This window comes from Emiliania huxleyi (assembly GCF_000372725.1).
Source record: "Emiliania huxleyi CCMP1516 unplaced genomic scaffold EMIHUscaffold_390, whole genome shotgun sequence".
Taxonomy (NCBI): Eukaryota; Haptophyta; order Isochrysidales; family Noelaerhabdaceae; genus Emiliania; species Emiliania huxleyi.
The window spans coordinates 55,997-70,822 of NW_005199044.1; the positions used below are offsets into that span (position 1 = coordinate 55,997).

The 14,826-nt window shown below is 65.4% G+C and overlaps 5 protein-coding genes across 5 annotated transcripts in view; 2 read left to right on the top strand and 3 right to left on the bottom strand.

Annotated features, from left to right (window-relative positions):
• Nucleotides 1–989, bottom strand: part of EMIHUDRAFT_75634 (hypothetical protein) — a gene marked incomplete at both ends in the record, with an annotated part of 1,982 nt that extends 993 nt beyond the window's left edge. Inside the window, 2 exons of the mRNA XM_005771104.1 lie at nt 38–811; nt 882–989. Of these exons, the coding sequence (XP_005771161.1) occupies nt 38–811; nt 882–989 (882 nt within the window). The remainder of the gene's footprint in view (nt 1–37; nt 812–881) is intronic.
• Nucleotides 990–2,289: 1,300 nt separating this feature from the next.
• Nucleotides 2,290–3,842, bottom strand: EMIHUDRAFT_470197 (hypothetical protein; the record flags this gene model as incomplete). Its single annotated transcript, XM_005771105.1, has 2 exons — nt 2,290–3,562; nt 3,630–3,842. The coding sequence occupies 2 exons, from the start codon at nt 3,840–3,842 to the stop codon at nt 2,537–2,539; spliced, it is 1,239 nt and encodes a 412-aa protein (XP_005771162.1). The 3' UTR covers nt 2,290–2,536.
• A 2,890-nt stretch (nt 3,843–6,732) lies between these two features.
• On the top strand, nt 6,733–7,203 carry EMIHUDRAFT_243524 (hypothetical protein; the record flags this gene model as incomplete). The annotated part of the gene is made up of 1 exon (XM_005771106.1): nt 6,733–7,203. The coding sequence occupies one exon, from the start codon at nt 6,733–6,735 to the stop codon at nt 7,201–7,203; it is 471 nt and encodes a 156-aa protein (XP_005771163.1).
• Nucleotides 7,204–7,359: 156 nt separating this feature from the next.
• On the top strand, nt 7,360–8,544 carry EMIHUDRAFT_243525 (hypothetical protein; the record flags this gene model as incomplete). The annotated part of the gene is made up of 1 exon (XM_005771107.1): nt 7,360–8,544. One exon carries the CDS (start codon nt 7,360–7,362, stop codon nt 8,542–8,544), a length of 1,185 nt encoding a protein of 394 aa, XP_005771164.1.
• Nucleotides 8,545–8,892: 348 nt separating this feature from the next.
• Nucleotides 8,893–14,687, bottom strand: EMIHUDRAFT_424894 (hypothetical protein; the record flags this gene model as incomplete). The annotated part of the gene is made up of 6 exons (XM_005771108.1): nt 8,893–9,488; nt 9,595–9,711; nt 9,796–9,937; nt 10,049–10,752; nt 11,454–11,458; nt 14,558–14,687. The coding sequence occupies 6 exons, from the start codon at nt 14,685–14,687 to the stop codon at nt 9,261–9,263; spliced, it is 1,326 nt and encodes a 441-aa protein (XP_005771165.1). The 3' UTR covers nt 8,893–9,260.
• Between the last annotated feature and the right edge of the window lie 139 nt (nt 14,688–14,826).

A 14,826-nucleotide genomic window follows, 5' to 3' on the forward strand; every position in this document is an offset into this window, starting at 1 on the left:
TCATTAAGTGTCGGGCGGACATTCTCGAAAGTCTCACGAGTCGGCGGCCTAGATGGCCGTCACCACCGCTCCCCTCCTCGCTCGTCGCCGCGCCGCCCGCCGCGCCGCCGGGCGGGGCGGCGGCGAGGAGCGAGCCGAAGATGCGGTTGACTGCGACGACGGCCGCCTCCTTGCAGAGCGCGGCGAGGTCGGCGCCGACGAAGCCGTTGCAGCGGCGGCCGAGCGACTCGACGTCCACGTCGGGCGCGAGGCGCATGTTGCGCGCCATCACCTTGAGGATGCGGCCGCGCGCCGCCGCGTCGGGGATGCCCAGCGCGATCTCGCGGTCGAAACGGCCCGCGCGGCGCAAGGCCGGGTCGAGCGAGTCGGGTCGGTTGGTGGCTCCGATGACGATCACCGTCGGCGGCGGCGGCGGCGGCGCGAGGGGCGCGGCGGCGGCGGAGGCGTCCGCGGCGGCGCTCGATGCGGCCTGGTCGGCGGAGTCGAACTGCGAGCCGCCGGCCGCGGCGAGCTCATCCATGCAAGTGAGCATCTGCGCGACGATCCGCTTCTCCATCTCGCGCTGCGCCGCCTCGCGCTTCGGCGCGATGGCGTCGATCTCGTCGATGAAGAGGAGGGCGGGCGCCGCCTCGCGCGCCTCGCGGAAGAGCTGCCGGATCTTCGCCTCACTCTCCCCCGACATGCCCGACACCACCTCGGGCGCCGAGACGCGCACAAAGCCGACGCCGAGCTCGCCGGCGATGGCGCACGCGAGCAGCGTCTTGCCGCAGCCGGGCGGACCTACAGGGAGGCTCCGAGGAGGCTCCGGGGTCTCCGCAGACCGCAGCGTCGTGCCGCGGCCGGGGCGGGCCGTGCAGCAGCAGCCCGCGCGGTGGCGCGACGCCGAGGTGGGCAAAGATCTCCGGGTGGGTGAGCGGGTACTCGACCAGCTCCCGCACCGCCTGCAGCGGCCCCTCCATCCCGCCCAAGTCCGCGTACCCGACCGACGGCGTCTCGCTGCCGCCGCCGCCGCCGCCGCCGGCGGCTCCACCGCCACCTCCCCGCCGCTCGCGCCGCGCCGCTCGCTTCTTTCCAGGCGGCGCAGCCGCGGCGGGTGCTGCGGCCGCAGGCCCCGGCGAGTCGGCCGCGGCGGGCGCCGCGGCCGAGGAGGAGCCCTCGGCGGCGGGCGGCGCGGCGGGCGGCGCGGCGGGCGGCGGCGCGGCGGCCGGCGGCGCGGCGGCCGGCGATGCCGCTGGCTCGGGCCGATAAGAGGCGGCGACAGAGGCGTTGAGGAGGTTGAAGTCGCGCGGCGCCGCCGGCGCCGGGTCGGGCTCCGACACGCGCGCCGCCTTGGCGGCTGAGCGGCGGTCCGCGGACGGCCGGGCGGCGCGCTTGGCGCCAGCTGCCGGCTCGGGCGTCGCGTCGATGGCCCACGCCGGCGGGTCGATGGCGCCCGAGCCGGCGCCGCCCAGCTGCACCGGCGCCGCGCCCGCGCCCGCCGCCTTGTGCTGGATGACGCGCAGCACCTGCTTCCGCAGCCCCTCGGCAGGCTTGCGGGCGTACTCGAGCCCGCGCTGCGAGCGCAGCCACGCGACGACCGCGTCGGCGTCGTTCTCGGTCGCGCGGCCGCCGTGCGCCGCGGCCCAGTCGTCCACGCGGTGCGGGAGACGCGCGTCGGAGACGGGGCGCGACATTGCTGTGCGGCCGTGCTCGGCTGCTGGCGGGTCAAGCCGTGCCCTGCCCAGACTCGTGCCCACGGAGGCGACCAAACGATGCGTTGGCGTTTTCTTTTGTTGTAAAATTCTTTGGAAGAACTACTGAGAGTACTGCGGTAATAACAACACGTCTATAAGTACACCACACGTACAACATGCAACAGATCAAGCGTGTCGTTTGAGAGAGAGATTTTTAGCAATACCAAACAACTCTAACACTCACACGTCATTTGGGGCCTGGAGCCCTGTTCACGCGCGCGCGAGACGTTTGTCTGGTTTGGGCCCAAAATAAGCCAACTCTTCGGGTATTTTTGCGGGGTATACCTGGAAACCCCCAGGTATGTATGTAACTGTAGAGAGGACTCGGTTTGGGGAGGGCGCGAGTGGGAGACTTTTCGGCGGTCGAAATGCGGCGGTTTGGATGCGTCCTCTTGGTCTTGTGGGACGACCTGTTGGGACGACCTGTGGGACGACCTTGTGTGCTGTGACCTGTGTACGAGGAGGCCGAGTCTCGAGAAAGGCGGACGAGCGACGCGGCACAGCAGCAAGCACCTCTACGACGCGAAGAAGTGTGTGGCACGAAGTCGAAGAAAAGAATTTTCCAACGCGGTCAAGAAAAGAAGTCTTAGGCCGCATTTTTGAGAACCCAGAAATCACGACCAGTGATTTGGGCTCGGCAGCTTCAAAGTACAACATGTGCATGCATGCGCGGGGACCGAAGACATGTGATGATTGGCGAGGCAAGTGCGCTCGAGCGCCTCGCCCGTCATTCATCGGCTCGCCGACTTGGTCGTGGCTCGCTCGTGAGCCAGCCAGCGCTCATCAGCAGCTGCTCGACCAGCTCAGGCACCCCCAGCAACATTCGTGGCATTCGGCGGCTGCGCCTCGGCCAGCGGCTGCTTGGGCTGCGGCCCTCCAACAAGCACACCGCTGTCGAGGACGGCCCAGCCCACCTTGGGCTCGAGGTCGCCGTCAGTGTGCTGCACGAGGCACGAGCTGCCGCCGTAAAAGGCCATCTTGTGCTGCAGGCCCGTCATGGCGTCCTTGTACGTGAACGGCGCGCTCGAGAGGCCTGGTGGAAACAGCTCGAGCTTGACGCCGTCGCCGGTCCCCTCGGGCGGGTTCCAGCTATCGCGCGAGCTCGATCCGGATCGCCGCTGCGCGCCAAAGTTGGCGGCGTTGACCTTGGAGGCGAAGCTCTCCGCGTAGTTGGCGAGCCCGCCGTTGCGGCGCAGCTTCTTCTTGGCCACGCCGCCCTTGGCCTCGTCGAACCCGCCGCCGCGCCCGAAGCCGTCGTCAAATCCGGGCGCTAGAAGATACGGGAAGAACACCTGGAGCCAGCCCGTGACGGGCTCGTAGACGGGGAAGGAGGTGCCCGTGTTGATGTGGCAGAGCGAGCGCCAAAAGTCGAGGTCGGGGCGGCCGTGGGCGGCCTGCACGAAGTGGTCCAGCGCCGGGAGCAACGCGTCGAGCCACCAGTCGAGGTCGTACGAGCGCAGCGCAGCAGCTTTGCTGCGAACACGCTCCCAGTCGGCCGGTGTGCCGGTGAGCGTGATGGAGGGGAAGCCGCAGCCGCAGCACATGGTGTACTGAAAGTAGTGCTGCACCGTATCCATGAGCGTGATCTGCGAGACCACCCGCTCGACCGGCGTCGTCGTGCTGAAGTCGCACTGCGCGAGCTCCGCCACGCCGCCCTTTGTCTTCGCCGCGATCTTCTCCGCGAACTCGGGGAACACGCCCTCCCAATCGTTGTGCGGCGAGCCCTTCACGAAGCTGGGCCGCTCGATGACGATCTCCTCCTTGCCCTCGTGCGAGACGAAGCGATCGCGCAGGCCCTCCGCGTTCTGATCCACGTGATTGGCCACGCCCTGCATGATGGTGAGCCAAATGACATCTGGGGAGAGGCGCAGGCCGTGGTGGCCGAAGAACGCGCACGGCCTTAGCGAACAGGTTCTGCCGCGTGAAGACCTCGACGGTCCCGTTCGGCGCCGGCGACATCGATTCGATCATGCCCTTGTCGGTCGGGATCATGGTGCGCCATGCACCGTCCAGCGAGGGCGATCGGCTCGGCTCGCGATGGCGACGCTTGTCGCCTTGGTAGGTTTTGCTGGCCTCGATGGGCTCGACGACGAAAGTGAAGCTTGACATGGTGGGCTGATTGGCAGCGGCGGTGACGCTCTAGAAGGGCAGGAGTGGGCGTGGGGCAGAGCGCGGAGAGAGTGCTTGGCTTTGGTCGCGGCCGAGAAGCGATATGGGTTCCGGCTCCTACCCGGATAGGGGGGCTACGCGTCCGGCCGCTCATAGGCGTGCCCATCCACCGTCAGATGAAAAAAGAATTTTGCGCGCGCTCTCCACAGCGGACTGACCCCGCGGCGTGCCGACCTCCCATCCCTCCCTTGCGTTGTCTGTTTTCTTTCTTTCTTTGACCCCGCCGCTTTGTTGGCATCCAGCCCACCCAAGATCACGCACCACCATGTCGGAGACGCTCCCACCGATCACCGGGACTGGCGTACTGGTCTCGTTCACCTTTCCATTCGACCGGGACGTCGACCGCAAGGCTCGGCTGGCGTGGCGACGGTACATAGGCAGCTCTGCCACGGACACCGTCTATGCCACCGTCGACCAGAGTGGCGCAAAGACTGTTGTGCACGAGCAGGTCACCTTCCCTGGCGATGTGTGGGTGGCGATAGAGGGTGAAGCGGGCGAAGGGCGACTGCTGTGCTCCTACACTGCGACAGGGGAGCGCGAGCAGCAGCACGCCATCCGGATCGAGGCTACAGCCTCGGCGCCCGCCGCAATGGATTCGCCGCCGCCGCTTCCACCGCCTGGAGCAGAGGAGGAGGACGCAGACCTGGCGGCCGCTATCGCAGCGAGCCTCCTCGACGCGACACCCACTGCCGAGGGTGGCGAGGGCTCCAACTCCACCACCAATACTGAGTCAGCCGACTCGCTGGCCATGGCTCTAGCACTGTCCGCGTCGCTCTGCGAGGAGTGGCGATATGCGTCAAGATCAGAAAGCGGACCTCCGGCAGAGCGTTGCGATGACTCTGCCGCAAATGCGCGCCTAGAGCGCGAGAGGCGCGCTGCGGCCGCGGAGCGGCGACTAGGAAGTTGAGGATGACATGTCGCCGCGCTCCGTGGACGCGGGGTATGAGCGCGCCGCGGCAGGCGCGCCGCGCGGGAGCGGGGCGCATATTCTGACTGTCTAGATCAGTCTGTCTAGAGATAGTAGAAGTGGTAGGTTGTCGCAGACAGCTGCTCGAGCAGAAGAGCGTGTACTAAGCGTCTGGGGGGTGTGCTCGACATCGACACAAGAGACGAAAAGGAAGAGCTTTGGTTTGTGGTCTTGTTTAACAGAAAGTAGCGCAGACAAGAGCAGGGCAGACCCGGGTACGGGGCGGAGTCGGAGCGGACACGGCATCGGCCGCCGAGGGAACGTTGGAAAGAGGCACGACGCGAGAAGTGGCACGAGGAGGTGCAGGTGGCGGCGACCTCCCTCAACCGACTATGGAGGACCCGCCGCCAGACGACGCAGGGCAGACGACGGGGGAGAGTTGGAGCAGACGCGCAGGGCGAGACGAGAGGGAGGGAGCAGGACTTTGCGGAGATCAGCAGGAGGATGTACGCAGAGATTAGGAGCAGCAGGGACCCGAGGGACCATGTGGAAGACGGCTAGTGCTAGTCCCCCATCGGGAGGACGACCCCGGCTAGTCGCCGACTACACCCACAAAGAACCCTGCACAAAGATCGCACGGGCGGGGACCTGTTCCTTTATACCCATCTCACCGTAGAGAGATGTCCGTTTTCATTTATTTATATTGGTTTGTGGTCGCCCCAATCTTCGCTGGAGCCGACATCTCGTCGTACGTCGAATCTGCTCTGTTTCGTCACGCCCACGTTGCCGGGTCTTAACACTTTGGGGAGTGCTAATCTCGAGTCATGACACGTGACACCCCAATATCAAGATAATGATTTCTCCTTTTATCTACCTGTGTACCTGGAAAATACCTGGTATTTTGCCGGTTTTCCTCGGTTTCGCCTCAGATTTTGCCCCAGTCCCCAGACCAGCTCTCGGACTCAGGGAAACTCGAGAGTTGCCAGAATGGAGCACCAAACACCTCTGGTTTCCCTGGAAATTTCCGGAAACGAAAAGTGCTGGAGACCCTCTCGTTTCCTTTTTGGTTTCCGGAAACAGCTACACCTACAGGCCAAGGCGCGACAAGACAGGGGCCCGCCGGGGGGGCGACAAGACACGGACGCGCTCGGCGATCCGTTCCTACGTGTCGCGCTGATTGCGCGTCCTCTTGCCCTTGCCCTTTGCCACCTTGCTCCTTGGCCAACTGCTTGCTCGCGGCGTCATCGATGTCCTTGGACGCTTTCTCGCACACCTACCGAGCAAAAACGGCCCGATCTAAGCACTAAGGCGGGGGGGGGGGGCTCTGTCCGTCGAGAGGCACTCAGGAGGCACTCGCCTCTCGGCCGTGCAAGACGACCCCCTTTGGGCACGCGTCGGACAGCAAGTTCCACGGCATCAGGACCGACTCTTTGCGGTCCTTGGCACCACTGGAGAGTGGAGTCCGAGCGAAGGCTCCGTCCGCGAGCAACGCGTGGCCGCGTCCCTGCTTGTCGAAGCCAGCCATCACCGCCAGCAGTGTCACCCCTCTGTGTAAGGGACCCAGCGCGCCCGCGCCGGACAAAAATGTTTTCTTTTCAGCCGTGATTTCTGTCCTCCTTTTCCTGGCGAGCGAGTAGAGACCACGCCTAGATTTTTTCACAGGGGGGGAATCCGTCTGGAAAAAGCTTCGCTTGCCGCACGCCTGCTTTTCGCTGCACATGCTGAAGCCGCCAGGCAGAAAAGAAAGAAAACAGACAAGCCAAGGGAGGGATGGGAGGACGGCACGCCGCCACCACACAGGGATTTTAAGTGAGCTTGTGCTGTGAATCGACCTCATTACTTTTCAACCCATTTTGCGACCCGACGGCCGCCTCCTACCAGGAGTATCTGTGTTGCGACGCTCACCTGTGGTCACCACTGTGCATGTCCTACCCCTCCACCACCCAAGAGTATCTCGCATACAAGGAGAGCATGGCGGACAGCCACGAGCCCACGCGAGGCGGCCGCATCCTCGGCTGCTCCGCAGCGATGGCGGGCGCGGCCGTCAACGGGTATACTCTCTGTGTCGTCTCTGGCGCGGTGCCGCAAATCACGGAAGCGTTCAGGCTCTCGTTGGACGAGAAGGCGGCGGTCGTGTCGGTCAACGTCATCGGAGCCATGCTCGGCGGGCCGCTGGGCGGCGCTGTCGCTGACTCGCACGGCCGCCGCTACGGCCTCGCGCTCGCCAGCTTTGCGTTTGCCCTGGGCGCGGCACTGATGATGATGACTCCCGGCTTCTACGTCCTCCTCCTCGGCCGCTTCGTGGCCGGCGTGGGCACCGGGCTGTCCGGCGTCCTCAGCCCAATCTACCTCTCCGAGGCGCGCTCGCCTGCACATAGCCGGGCTCGCCTCTGATCCGCTCACGCGTCGGCTGCGCCCCGATCCTAGGTGTCGCCCCCTGCCCTGCGTGGCACGCTCACCACCGCCAACGAGTTCCTGCTCACCGCCGGCTGCCTGCTCGCCCTGTTCGTCGACTACTCTCTCTCGCACGACCCAGAGGGGTGGAGGCGCATGCTCGGCCTCGCCGGCCCGCCCGCCCTCCTGCTGCTGCTCGTCGCAGCGGCGGTGCCGGAGTCGCCCGTGTGGCTCCGCTCCGACGCCGAGCGGGCGCGGTCCGCCCGCGCCGCCTCCACGCCCCGCGCCACCGCTCCCTCCTTTGCGCCCTCTCCGCCCGCCGTGGCCGCCGCCTCGCCGAGAGCGGCCCGGCAGATCGGCTCGCCGCGGCCGCCGCCCTCGCCGAGCCGCTGCGCGAGCGGCCGCTCCGAGGTGGCGATCCAGTCGCTCCCCTCGGTCCCGACCCGCATCTGGGACCACGGCGAGACAGTAGCCGACAAGGTGACGCTGCGCGCGGTGCTCGCGGACCCGTCTGCGCGACGGCCGCTGCTCGCTGCGGCGGGACTCGCGGTCGGCAACACGGCCATCATGGTGCAGCCGCTGCAGAATTATACGACCGACATCATGGTGCGCGCCGGCGCGAGCGACCCCTTCTTCTGCGCGCTCCTCGCCGGCCTGGCGCGGCTCGCCGGCGTCTGCGTCTGCGTGCTGCTCGTCGACCGGGTCGGCCGGAGACCGCTCCTGCTCGCGGGCGCGGCGGGCATCGCGGGCTGCTACCTGCTGATGGCGCTCGCGTACGCGCGCAACGAGCCCAGCCTGCTCGCCGCCGGCCTCATCGCCCTCTTCTTTTGCTGGGCGGGCTCGTGGGCAGGGTGGGCGTGCCGGCGGCTCAGCCGCGCCTCTCCGGCTCGGCCTCCTCACGCGCCGGCGGTCGAGTATAGGCTGGTGTGGACCGTCTCGGCGGAGCTGCTGCCCGACTCTCTGCGCGCGAGCGGCATGGGCGCCATCCTCATCGTCTTCTGGACGCTCAACTTCGTGGCGTGCCAGGAGGTTGAGCGCGTGATGCAGGCGCTGACACCGCAGGGGGCGATGGCTGCCTTCGCAATCCTGTCGGTTGGCGCCTTCGCCTACGTTGCGACTTGCGTCGCTGAGACGCAGCCCGAGGGCGAGGCTCAGGGCGGCGCCGAGCAGCTGAGAGGCATCTCCCTCCACCACCGCCGCGACGGCCACAGCCACGGGACCGACTCGCACTCGGGGTCCGACTCGGAGTGGGATACGCACGTGGGGAGGGGCGAGGGCGCCGGGCCCACGGCGGCAAAGCAAAGTGGGGGCGGGGCGGCGCACCGGCGGTCGCTCCACTAAGGCGCTGCTCGCCCGGAGCATATCGTGTCGTGCGCCGCTCTTGATGTTGAGACGTGGTTTTTTGGTGTGTGCTGAGAGTCGAGGCTCAAGAGCTGGGCGGAGGGTTGGACTGTAGTCCACACACCGCCCAATGGTCGCGTGCACTAACATGTTGTGTTTTGGCGCGCGCGGGGGGCTTGTCTATTGCTGCGCGAGCGAGCTTTTCGCTCGCCGGGACAACGATCAATCTCGGGACACGCACCGCACTGCGCACACACCAGTCAGACTCGGCAGTCACCACCCCACACGCACAGACGACAGTCTCGACAGACGGCTGCAAGTGCAACTACAGTCTACAGCCAACACACGCGCACATATATCATAATATAAAAAGCCGTGTAGAGAGAAGAGATCGCTCTCAGAAGTGACTCATTGCAACTCAGGGTCAGGCAGAGAGAGAGCAGAGACGAGACTCGAGAGAGCACACAGGAGTGATAGGAGAGCACACACCTCACGCCACACACGCGCACACTGACACGATAGACGCATGCACACACACACGACACACCGCTCTTATACACACACACTCTGACACACACATTCAAACAACCACCAAAACAAGAGCACACGCCCACACAAACCACCGTATGCCGTGTACGTGTAAGATTGAGCTGCGCGCGGAGCCGCGTGCACCGCTACCTTTGATGGCTAGCGGGGCCATTCCCTTGCTCCCCGACTCAGAGCTCGCCCTTGAGAAAGGCGTCGAGCATTAGGAGGCTGGCCATGGGCTGGTCGAGCGGAACCATGTGGCCGGCGCCGAAGACGCGCAGGAAGGTCAGGCCCTCGGCCGCCTGCGCCTCGCCAGCCTGCTTTCCCTCGGCGGACCACGGTTTGACCGGCGCTGCGTCGAAGGCGGCCTTGCCGGGCCAATCCATGCCGCGCACCCACGCCTGGTTGCCAAGCCACTGGAAGGGGGAACGGGGGGTGAGGGGGACAACCTCAGCAGCGGGCGTACCTCTCCGGACGGGCGCACGGCGTGCACTCCACACGGGTGACTCTACGCGGGCGCACATTGCAGATGAAGTCCTGGTCGCCCGCGTAGATGAGTACCCGGATGCCCGCGCCGAGCAAAGCGGGGATTTGCGTTTGATAGTTCTTCATCCAGTCGCCCATAAACATTTTGTTCACCTGGGGGTGAGGGGGTGCGAGTCTGTGCGCATGGATGGGGGCGGGTGCCCGCGTGCTAGGGATCTTGCAAGGGATATGGCGCACCTTGAAATTGCAGCTCTGCCACGTGCCAGTGCCCGTTCGGATGTGGAGCGCCGTCCGCACCTCTGGTCGATCCAAGAACTTTCCAACGCCTGAAAAATCGTAGCACAGCGGAGGTTTTGCGCACTTGATCCGCATGTCGTACCTGCGGGTGCGGCGGAGCAGACACGGGTCGCGAGAGGAACGACGTGCCTGACCACCAATGCGGGCATCCGCTCACGGATTCATGCCCGTGAGCTGATAGGGCGCCGTCAACGCCGCATTGCACGTCTCATATGCCGCGACGCACGCGAGCTTCGAGACGACCCCCTCGCCACCGTTGCACCGGCGGATCGCCTTGATGCAGCCCGGAACCGCCTTTGCCATCTTCTCGTATGTTGCGTTGCTCACCGCAGGCTGGTGCTGGTTGGTGGACACGGCCATGGCCGGATAGTATGCGTACTGCACCTCGGGGTCGGTCAGGCCATTGCCGACTGACATGCCGACCAGGTTGATGTGTGGCGCCCCACCCGCGCCATTGCCGACCCAAACACGGTGCGCCACGTTGGGCACGTAATGGCCGGCATACGACTCGCCGAACACAAAGAAAGCGTTGGAACGCAGGGCCGGGTGCGCGCCGAAGAAGGCTTGCAGGAAGGCGTACATATCGTTTCCCACCCCGACCTCGTCGTGGTCAAAGGCGGTGCCATAGGAGAAGCCGGTCCCGACTGGCTGATCCACGTACAGCAAGTTGGCGTGCGTGTTCCACGAGGCTGCGTTGGGGATGGTGGTCATCCCATCCGGAGACACCTTGCAGGGGCCATTCTCTCCAAAGAGAGCCACCTCGCTGCTGCAGCCGGGCCCGCCAGTGAGCCAGAGCACGACGGGATCAGTGTCGGGCGACGACCGCGACGAGAAGAACCAGTAGAAGAGGTGCTTGTCACCCGTGGAGAGATTGAAGTAGCCCGAGTACTGCTGGACCTGAGTGTCGCAGAAGCTGCTCGGGCCACCGGCGGCGTGGCTGACCTCTGAGAGCGCGCCCGACGGCGGCTTGACGGCGGCCGTCGCGTTGAGGATCGAGAGGGCCGAGAGCAAGTGCACGTACATCGGGGAACCGGCCCTCTTGCACTGCAATGAAAAAGAATTTCACCGTTTTAATAATCACAGCAGGTGTGGGTGACTCCTGCCGCCGCCCCTGCCACCCCTGTGTCAGTGTGCCTGTGGTAGTGAGAGACTGCCAGCGGGAAGCTGGAGGCAGGTCACTAGACTGAGATGAGACCGCCAGTGGAGTTGGGAGCCCACCGCACCGTACACCGCGCTGCGAGCCTGTCGTGTCCCTTGTCAGGAGCAGGAGAGCCCCACCTGTCCCCCTGATCGTCCTTCCAAAATCCTGCTCGTGCAGGTGGGGACCCTGTCCTCCTCCCCCATCCCTCGTCTGGGTTTGAGCACTTGAGCACTGGATAGGGTCGATTCCGCATGGTACGGGACCCCTCGATCGTCTCGCCCTCCCTCACTGGTGTGTTCATTGGGGGGGGTCATAACAAACACGGTACGGGATCGAGGTGCACGCTGCAGGAGCAGTGTCGTCCCCCCTCTCCCCGACGGCGATGGCGGTGTGACCGATCGAGCTACAAGAGGAGCTTGTTCAGCAGGATCCGGGATAGTCTGATGCACTACCTCACTGGGCCTGAGACCATCAGCCAGCATCCTGTCACCGTCTCGGGTTTGTGTGGGATCGAACCACTCCGGGATGGGCAAGCCCATCGTTCATTGTGAGTCGTGCCTTTCCCCACTGGTTAATTGTCAAAATTCCTGTTGTGCAAGAGGGGAGGGGGCTCTGACGGAGTGTGTGGTGGGAGAGGGCAGGGAATGAGCGCAGGGGAGGGGGGGGGGGGGGGGGGGCTCAGCCGTGCAAAAAGCATCACTTAATAATAGTAGTGAAGAAATATTGCTCGGCCGTCCATGAAGTCCGGCTCGATCTCGCCGATTGCCGACAGCCTCAACGGGGCGACGTCAGAGGGATCGAGGTTGAAGGCGCTGCGCAGGCCCGCCCGGAAGGCCCCGTCCGGCCCGAGCGCCCGCAGCGACGGCCGCAAGTCGCTCGGTTGCTCATGTCGCGATGTGTGCATTTGCATGTGCGAGGGGGACGCACGTCGCTGATTATTGGCAGTCAACGTCAAGTCGTCAACGGAACGAGCTGCCCGGGCGTGGCGGGACCGCCGACACCGGCCCTGGGCCCGGGGCGGTCGGCCGGGGCCGTCCTGGTAGCGAGACCCGTTTTCGTTTCCGTGCAGGGGTCCTAGAGAAATCCTGACGACCCCTGACGTTGCGAGAGCCACACACGACACACACACGACACGACAGGGACACAGACACAGACACAGACATAGACACACACACTGCGCTCCCCTCAGCGGGCAGCGAGACGCGAGCCCGACGTGAGTCCGGTGGCGGGGGCCCCCCACGCAGCCAGCCCCTCTGCACTGACATGGTTGGTGCTAGCCGCCGCCGCCGCTCGCTCTCGATTTGCGGCTGCTGCCCGTTCCCGGAGCGACGAGCGCGATTTTGGTGGCCAGGGCCTTGCCTGAAGGGGGGCGGGGCAAGGGGGGAGAAGTCGGCGCGGTCAACCCAGCCACATGAGTTTGAAAAAACCGGAATATTTCGGGCCAAAAAAATCGAGTAAAAAAGAAAAATGCATGCTCGGCCGCCAACCGACCGGCGCCGCCACAAGCAAGTGTACATGGACACGCAACACCCCGCCGCTGCAGTGAGCCTCGGTGCGCTGCTCCGCTGGGTGTGGCTCTGCGTCTTTCCGTGCTACGACACGCCCGACTTCAAACGGGGCCGGGCCATCCGCGAGGCGCACTCGTTCAGTCGGAAGGGCGCGGCGCCCTGGCTCAGCCGCGCGTGCCAGTCGAGCCACCATCGCTGCTGCTGGCTCTGCTGCGCGATGGTCGGCCCCGTGCTCGCGATGCTCGCCTCGGCGCTCTACCTCTTCTACACAAAGTACCTGCCGATGGTGTCGGTGCCGCACCCGCCACTCTACGACACCGACGGCAACAAGATCGACGCGCACGGCGGGCAGATCATTCGGCATGAGGGCGCCTTCTACTGGTACGGCGAGTCGCGCAAGGGGCTCTCTGCGATGGGCTACCCGGTGGGCGTCAACGAGGGGTGGACCAACGAGGGCGTCAACTGCTACCGCTCGAGCGACATGCTCGCGTGGGAGTTTGCGGGGATGGTGTTCCGAAACTCGTCGGTGGCGCTCGGCGCGGACCAGCCGGGGCCGTACGTGATCGAGCGGCCAAAGGTGGTCTACAACGCCGCGACCTCCACCTTCGTGCTGTGGATGCACCTCGACTCGTTCTCGTACACGTACCGGTACGCGGGCGTCGCCACCTCGCCCTCGCCGGTAGGTCCGTTCGAGTGGAAGCACGCGCTGCACCCGAACGGGCACGAGTCCTTCGACCTGCAGATCTGGCGCGAGCCCGGCACCGAGGACGCGTACTTGCTGCGCGACACCGACGGGCACGCGTGGACGATGGTCTCGCGGCTGACGGCCGACTACACCGGCGTGGAGGAGGAGGTGTCCTCGCGGCTGAAGGGCCCGTGCGAGGGGATCGCCCTCTTCAAGGACCTGCCCGGCGACGGGCTCCACTACCTCGTCTGCTCGTACGCGACCTGGTACTACCCCAACGCGATGCAGCTACACCGCAAGGCGGGCGGGCTTGCGGGCGGCGAGTGGGAGTTCCTCGGCGACATCGGCGACGGGCTCTACTCGCGCCTCTCGTACAACTCGCAGCCAACCTTCGTCCTGCCGCTGCGCAACGCAACCTCGGGCGAGCTCGTGCCCGTCTACATGGGCGACAACTGGAACGCTAACGGGCCGGGCGGCGTGGGGAACGCCTCGTACCTGTGGCTCCCTTTCGAGCGCTGCGCCGAGGAGAGCTGCTGGTGGGATTGGCGGCCGTGGAGGCTGCCGTGGCAGGAGGCGTGGATGCCGCGCCAGGTCGAGAGGGGGGCCGACATGACGGACTGGCTGTACTGATAATACACTTGATGAGCGGATGAGAAGCGCACGCGCGATGTTTTATTTGTCCAGTCCCGTGCCCAGTGATGTGCTGGCTAGTTCCAATTCACTCTCTGACACGCTAATCTTGAAAACGCGTCCAACGGAGCTCCGTGTTGCTCCCAGCGCCCTCCCCCGAGCTTCCTGCGGCCATGGCCGGTGCTACTAGTATGGGGGGCTACCTGGCTACCGCGAGCGCGACCCAACTCGTCGACATCGTCCGATGATGGTGCCGCAAAGTCAGCCTCCGGAGGCTATCGTGGGGTCGAGCCGGCAGTAGCCGCGACATGTGGTTCCACCACCCCTCGTAGGCTTTGCGTCTGCTCGCCACCGTTCCCATGCTGCCTAATGGGATGGAAAGGGAGGCTGGGCGAGCGTATAGAAGCGTGCTCGACCTCGTCGTGGCAACCTGTACGGCAGCGCTGGTAGGCGCGATGAGCGTCGTGCCACTTGACCCAAGACGGGTCGCAGGCGTCGTACCGAGCGCGTCGAGACCGTGTCCTGATGTGATCTGCACGGGTGAGTCACGTCGGCGTCAAAGGAGCGACGTGCGACCTGTCAGAGCTTGAATCTCCGATCTCAGCGGCGTCGAGTCATCTCCGGCGCGCGACAAAGGTACATCCACAGGACGCGCAGAGGCAGCTGCGACCCGAGAGAGTGGAACGTACAGGTCGCCCGCAGCTGCTGAAGAGGCTGCTCCCGCACAGGCATGCGCACAGGGGGGGGGGCGGCCGGCGCCAGAATAAGTCAGTGCCTGTAATATGGCCCTAAGGCACAGAGGAGCAATCGGATCCGATCCTGTCAACATCCATGTGGTGTGTCTCATCCATTTCTCACCTAAGTGCATGATTGTACGAGGCCCGCCAGGCGGGGCGCGCGCTACGTAGGGCGCGCTCAATCGCTGGCGCAGCGTCGTATCTCCGGCGTCTCCGCGACGCGAGAGCCGGCGCCTCTGAGCTGCGCCTCTCCACCGTTCACCCCGTGGC